General features: G+C 35.3%; 1 protein-coding gene across 1 annotated transcript; it reads left to right on the top strand.

The window, feature by feature from the left end:
• Positions 1-816: 816 nt before the first annotated feature.
• LOC126706598 (3-oxo-Delta(4,5)-steroid 5-beta-reductase-like) lies at positions 817-2,588 on the top strand. The gene is made up of 2 exons (XM_050406134.1): positions 817-1,052; positions 1,172-2,588. The coding sequence occupies exons 1-2, from the start codon at positions 1,014-1,016 to the stop codon at positions 2,303-2,305; spliced, it is 1,173 nt and encodes a 390-aa protein (XP_050262091.1). The 5' UTR covers positions 817-1,013; the 3' UTR covers positions 2,306-2,588.
• Positions 2,589-6,580: the final 3,992 nt, after the last annotated feature.

Here is a 6,580-nt window from a genome sequence, read left to right as displayed (position 1 = left end):
ATTCTTACCGAAGTTATGAAAGACTTGCATTAATGAAGTCGGAGATGCAGAAAACGGGTAAACTAGTGGCAAACTAGAATGATTTCTACATTAAAAAAAAAAAAAAAAAAAAAAAAAAAAAAAAAAACCAACAACCTAGAATGATTTCTCTAGCTTTCACGTTTTTGAAGGATTCTCGACTGTTTGGCTTTGGCCAGAGATGCAAACTTGAATGACTTCTCTTTCACGTTTATGACGAGAAATGAAGCAGCAAATGCTTAATACAAAATTTTGTTTTTAATCTATTCAGAAAAAAAAAAAAAAAAAAAAAACCGCTTTATTAATTTTAATTAAATTTAGTTATAAGATGTACCCATATTTATTACTTTTTTTTTTTTTTTTTTAAATAGTTATTTTGAACTGTTTCCCTCTTAGACTCTCAAAAACTTTGTTCTGTTTTATATTGTTACTTCATTCCGCATTATGTTATTAAATTCTCATTTGTTAAACGATAAGTTACCTTATTTCCAAAAAAGAAAAAAAAAAAAAGAAGATAAATTTTCATTACAAATAAAAAAGAAAAATAGAATCAAACAAATCTATCCATTATTCAAGAAAAATCTGACTAATCTTAACCTTAACTTTGTACTAGTACTATCAACCTAGTTTTGTATATAAGTTATGCCAATAAATGAAAATGACAGCAAATCTTCACTCTTCAACCACTCAAACGCAAATATTTAGGGATAGACTTTTGCTAAGTTGAACTGTACTTGTTGAACTTCCTTAAATAAAAGTATTTGTTAAATATATAAAAGAGGATACAAAAGATTACATGCCTATCCATTATAAATACATTGGAAATTTGGAACAACTATCACTGCCAAACTGAAGAACAAGCCCATGCTTAGCTGCAACAACTCTTAACTCAATATATTTCAACAATTCTAACCCCCATTCTCTCTTTTTGTGTGTACAGTGTACCCATAAAAACACAGATATATATACATCTTTCTTTGTCTGCAGTCACAATAATGAGCTGGTGGTGGGCTGGAGCAATAGGTGCTGCAAAGGCAAGTGATTAATTCCAACCCCATAATTGATGAATCTCTTCAATTTTATTTCAATTACCAATCTTTCTTCTCTCCAACTCTCTAACAATCTCATTCTCTCATTTGATCAAATCCTACAGAAAAAAAGCAACAACAGTGATGCGCCACCACGGTACAAGAGCGTGGCTCTAATCATTGGTGTGACTGGCATAGTTGGCAATAGCCTTGCCGAGATCCTGCCACTCTCTGATACTCCTGGTGGGCTGTGGAAGGTCTATGGCGTGGCTCGACGCCCCCGCCCTGCCTGGACTTCTTCTAACTACCCTGTTGAGTACATCCAGTGTGACATATTGGATGCCCAACAATCCCATGCCAAGCTCTCAAAACTCACGGATGTCACACACGTTTTCTACGTGACATGGGCCAATATGCATGAGGAAGCTGAAAACTGTAAGGTCAATGCTGACATGTTGCGCAATGTTCTCAATGCTATCATCCCAAATGCACCAAATTTGCAACATATTTGCTTGCAAACTGGTAGAAAACACTATATTGGCCCTTTCGATTTGTTTGGGAAAATTAAGTCCCATGAACCTCCGTTTCATGAAGATCTTTTAAGATTGGAAGTACCCAATTTTTACTATTCGCTGGAAGATGTTTTGTTTGAGGAGGTGAAAAAGAAGGAGGGTTTGAATTGGTCAATTCATAGGCCTGGAACGGTATTTGGGTTTTCACCTTATAGTTTGATGAACATTGTTGGGAGTTTATGCGTTTATGCCGCGATTTGTAAACATGAGGGCACAGTATTGAGGTTTCCGGGGAGTCGTGCAGCGTGGGAAGGGTATTGTGATGCCTCAGATGCAGATTTGGTTGCTGAGCATCAGATATGGGCGGCAGTGGATCCTAACGCGAAGAATGAGGCATTTAATTGTAGCAATGGGGATGTGTTCAAGTGGAAGCACTTATGGAAGGTTTTGGCAGAACAGTTTGGAGTGCAGTGTGGGGAATTTGATGAGAAGTTTAAATTGAGCTTGCAAGAGATGATGAAGAATAAGGGTCCAGTGTGGGAGGAGATCGTGAGGGAGAAGGGCTTGGTGCCTACAAAATTGGAAGATGTTGGGGCTTGGTGGTTTGTTGATGTGGTTCTTGGGAGTCAGACACTTTTGGATAGCATGAACAAGAGCAAAGAGTATGGATTTGTGGGGTTCAGGAACTCAAAGACATCGTTCCATTATTGGATTTGTAGGATGAGAACTCACGGAATCGTTCCATAGCGTGACAGTGGCTTTAGGATTTTGTTGGTTTGCAACTTGGTTTTTTTGTTTTTTTTTTTTTTTCTTCTAGGGTAAATTAGTGGTTAAAAATACACAAAAGCTTTAGCTTTTTTTGAAACAGATTCATTTGTTTTTTACTTTATTTACTGGTTTACTTCACAAAGTTATTGTAATTGTCAAATCTTGTTGTAAAGATTATTGTTGTTATTGCTGATCTGATGGCACTGTGGTTTAGAGATCATAGTGAAAATCTTATCTGAGATTTGGATTTGGGACTGGTTCATTGGAGGCAACATCTCTGATTACTCAATAATTGGAGTGTCTTCCGAAAATGAAACTGTAATAAAGACGGCATAGCATTTAGAAATTTATCAACAGAGCATTAGCAACCCAAAGACAACACGAGGCTTGAAAAAACGGAAGAGGAAAATACAGTTCTAAGCATTCATGATGACAGATAAGGTATTAAGGAATGTCATTTAAGCGCTTTTGGAATGTTTTGATATATAAGTTTTATAGGTTGGATAGTAAATAATACCCAATTAACATAAGATTTGGTGTGCATTTTAAGAATGAATATCCAATATAATTTATAAAATAGTTTGACCTGAATATGACTCTATTTATCACAATATAGTTGCCGATGACGATGTTGGTCTAATGGCACCTCGGGTTGTGGCAGTCTCGGGTTCCAGACCAAGAGTGGGGTATATATTTAGTATTTATATACATTTCTAAACCAAACTCAAAAAATAAAATCTATTATAAATTTACAATATAGCTGATGGGAAATGATCAGAAAATTAATATTGGATTGAAAATCTTGTGAGTTTATTGGTAGCTCGATTTAAGAGGAGAGAATGACACAGACAAGACACACACACAAGTGGAGGGAGGGACCAATCAATTATGTTGTGCATTAATGGGGATCTTTTTTTGGGTAAAATGATTAAATGAAGGTAAAACATGTCTACAAACTCAATATATTTAAACATGAATTAATACAGAAGGAATTATTAAAACAAGTGTGCTTTAGATAGAAAGGATGACTATTGACTCATAATTCAAACCCGTAGAACACTGATTATTTATAATTTAACAGACAAAATAGTGCTTCATATGCCTATTAACAACCATTGAAAGGGTTGTTTTGGAATAAATTTCACAATAATGCACAGACAACATTGCAGAACTGAAATTGGTAAGACTTACTAACAGCCCACGTAATACAAAAGGTAACCAATCATACCAACCAAACAACCTAATACAAAAGTTAATCCATGATACCAACTGAAAGCTCAAATTTGAATGGAAACACAAGAGCTTGTTTAGACCCCCAATAAAAATTACAGCTAGATTGCTTTTACTCTTACTTAATCAAAGTGCGGAAACAAGAGTAAATGTGTACAATGAACCAATACTACTCTAGTGCATAAACATGAACAACAAACAATAAAAGTAAAGCATAAGAATAAGGGAAGAGAGATGTAACCACAAGATAACACCAAAACATGTTATCGAAGAGGAAACTGAAGAACTCAGCAAAAAACCTCTTCGCTGCCCTCCAAGCGGTAAATCTATCCACTAAAGAATAAAGTTGGAGTACACGAATAACAAAAGACCCTCCAAGCCTAGTTTATCCAATGTACTTGAGCCCTCCAAGCTCCTGCTACCAACTAACTTAACGAAATCTTGTCTTTTCTAGCTCTACAGATCACGCAATATGCCCGATTGCATCCACCAAGACTCACCGACTTCTTTTGGTAAATCCCCAAAACTTCCCAAGCTCCAAAACACTCTCTATACTCTGAAAATGTGTGAGTTGTGTTTGGGTATAAATCTTCTCTCAAGATATGACAATGGGAGAGGGAAGGAGAGGAGGCTAGAATGATTTTTCACTAAAGATGAGTAGCTCTCTCTCAAAAGATGGGTGTGTGTGTTGTAAAAAATCTATCTAGGGTTTTTCTTTCTAAATGGTCTCCTTACACTTTTGTGGGTAATAAGGGTATATATAGTATGGGTGAAGGGTAAGAAAGTCACACTTAAAGATCCTCCAGGCAGAGAGTTTCATGGGTATCTCGCGAGAAGACCTTACTTGCGAGACACTTGCGAAATCCTCCAGACTGGCATGACTCTTCAGCTTCCAGCATGTGCTTCTCACGTGGCTCTTTCACAGGTAAGTTTCTAGCAAGACACTCATGAAATCCACTGATTCTTCATTTTATACTCAATTTTTCACCAACTTAATACTAAACCCAATATAATAAAATCCCACAAAATAAAAGGAACAAAATTAAAGCAAATGCAACACTTTTTGTCATGGAATAAAGCTTACATAAAACATAGTTGTAAATCACAACTTTACACAAACCAATACAATAACACCACAGCTCAAATTTATTTGTTTATCATTAAAACAAACAAGAAATCGATCACATGTGATTGTCAAAACCGAAGGACATGTCATTCCAAGTCTACCAAATGATTGACTAAAGATCAATTCATGAAAAAAAATAAAATTGTGCCCTTCAATGCATACCACACACATGATAAGGAATTCTTGTTTTCACATATACAAAACAATAAGTTTGGCATTGATGTTAGAGAACGTAAAATGATTAAATGAATGTAAAACATCTCTACAAACTCCATATATTTACACATGAATCAAACAGAGGGGCCAACATCATTGTGCATTTGTATCTTTTATTGTAAGCTACATCACCTACATTACTTGCTCCATTACCTGCTTATTGTAAGCCATTTTAGGATGAAGATAAAAGCCTCCTCAAAGTTATGGTTTTGAAAAAGTGCCCCCATAATCATGACAATGAATTCATTGTGCATTTGTAGCTTTTATTATATTATAAGAGTAATTATTGAGTACTCCTGGAGTACCATAAATGCGTACTCCCTCCTCTTACATAACTGTGGATTCCACTAATTAAATTTTTGGTTGGACCCACAATCCATGTGAGAGAGAGGAGTACGCATTTATGATACTTCTAAAGTATTCAATAATTTTCCGTATTATAATATCTGAAATTAATTATAAATTAAGGAGAACAAATACGGAATCATGATATGTTACTAAATTTTAGATGGTTAGTAGACTACATGAAGTGAACACTACAAGCAGAAGCAAAACCATTTAACCAGATGTGCTCAAACATTAAACATTATACTGCTCATGCAATACAAAAAATATTAAACATGTGGCTCAGTTTATTATGAAGATCTAAAATACAAACCATAATTACAGGTTTTTTCTCTTCTATACTCTAATGGAGAAATATTATCAGGTGCTATAACACCATTCCACTTAGCACTGGGCAACCCTAGCCACAAGGAACAAGCTATAACACATAAAATTTCAACAATGAGCAACTGAAAATGAAAGAAGTTAATTCCTCAGGATTTTGGTCACATCACACATAATTGTATGGAAATGGAGTCTGAATCCACTAATATATTATATGGTCTTTCTTCAAACAACTCCCCCTGACCCTCCAAAAACAGGAAAAGAAAAGAAAATTCATCTCAGCCCTATGTTGTTTAGATTTACACTGATAATACATATTGAACAGTAATATATGGTCATATGTCAGCCTTATCTTCCTATAGACAAATTCTGGAAGATGCCCAACAACAATATCTTTAGGAAACTCCCTTCTTTATTCTCCTTAAAATTTTGATGTCCATTTGCCAACACAGATGTCTCCTTCATTTTATGAATCTCTTAGGATGATCTTGCATTGATCTCTTTTTCTTCTTTCATTTTATCCATTCAGTCATACTTTTGTACACGTTACAAGCTCATAATCTCCCCCCCCCCCCCCCCCCCCCCCCCTCCCCCACAAAAAGTCACGCTATGACCTCCTATTGCTGTTCTCTCTCTCTCTCTCTCTCTCTCTCTCTCTCACATGCACACACATGCTTAGACAAATAAAATTTCAGTAGTGCTATCAACTGATGGATTAACTTCACGTGTGAAAGCAATTGACTTGATAATAACTGGATAATGCACTATCCTCACTCTATGAGCTCCTATTTCCAATGCTCCTAATACATAATTGTCTGCAATCTATATTTCATCTACAATGTGCAAAGTCAGCCTCATATGTAAACATTAAAAACCTACCACATGATCAAACCAGTTTGACACAGAACACTTAAAAATGGTTTATAGAATGAATATTTATCAAGAGAGATTGTGTGAATATAAGCAATTAATCCAAAATATGTATAAACAAAAAATAAAATGTTAGGAACACA

Source organism: Quercus robur, chromosome 11, assembly GCF_932294415.1.
Source record: "Quercus robur chromosome 11, dhQueRobu3.1, whole genome shotgun sequence".
NCBI classification, from domain to species: Eukaryota; Viridiplantae; Streptophyta; class Magnoliopsida; order Fagales; family Fagaceae; genus Quercus; species Quercus robur.
This window is presented reverse-complemented; position numbering and strand designations above follow the sequence as displayed.

Excerpts from the sequence above, each read along its gene's own strand:
- LOC126706598 (XM_050406134.1), top strand. The coding sequence starts at position 1,014 with ATGAGCTGGTGGTGGGCTGGAGCAATAGGTGCTGCAAAG. Across the intron at positions 1,053-1,171 it reads GAGCAATAGGTGCTGCAAAG|AAAAAAAGCAACAACAGTGA; the intron begins GCAAGTGATTAA and ends CAAATCCTACAG.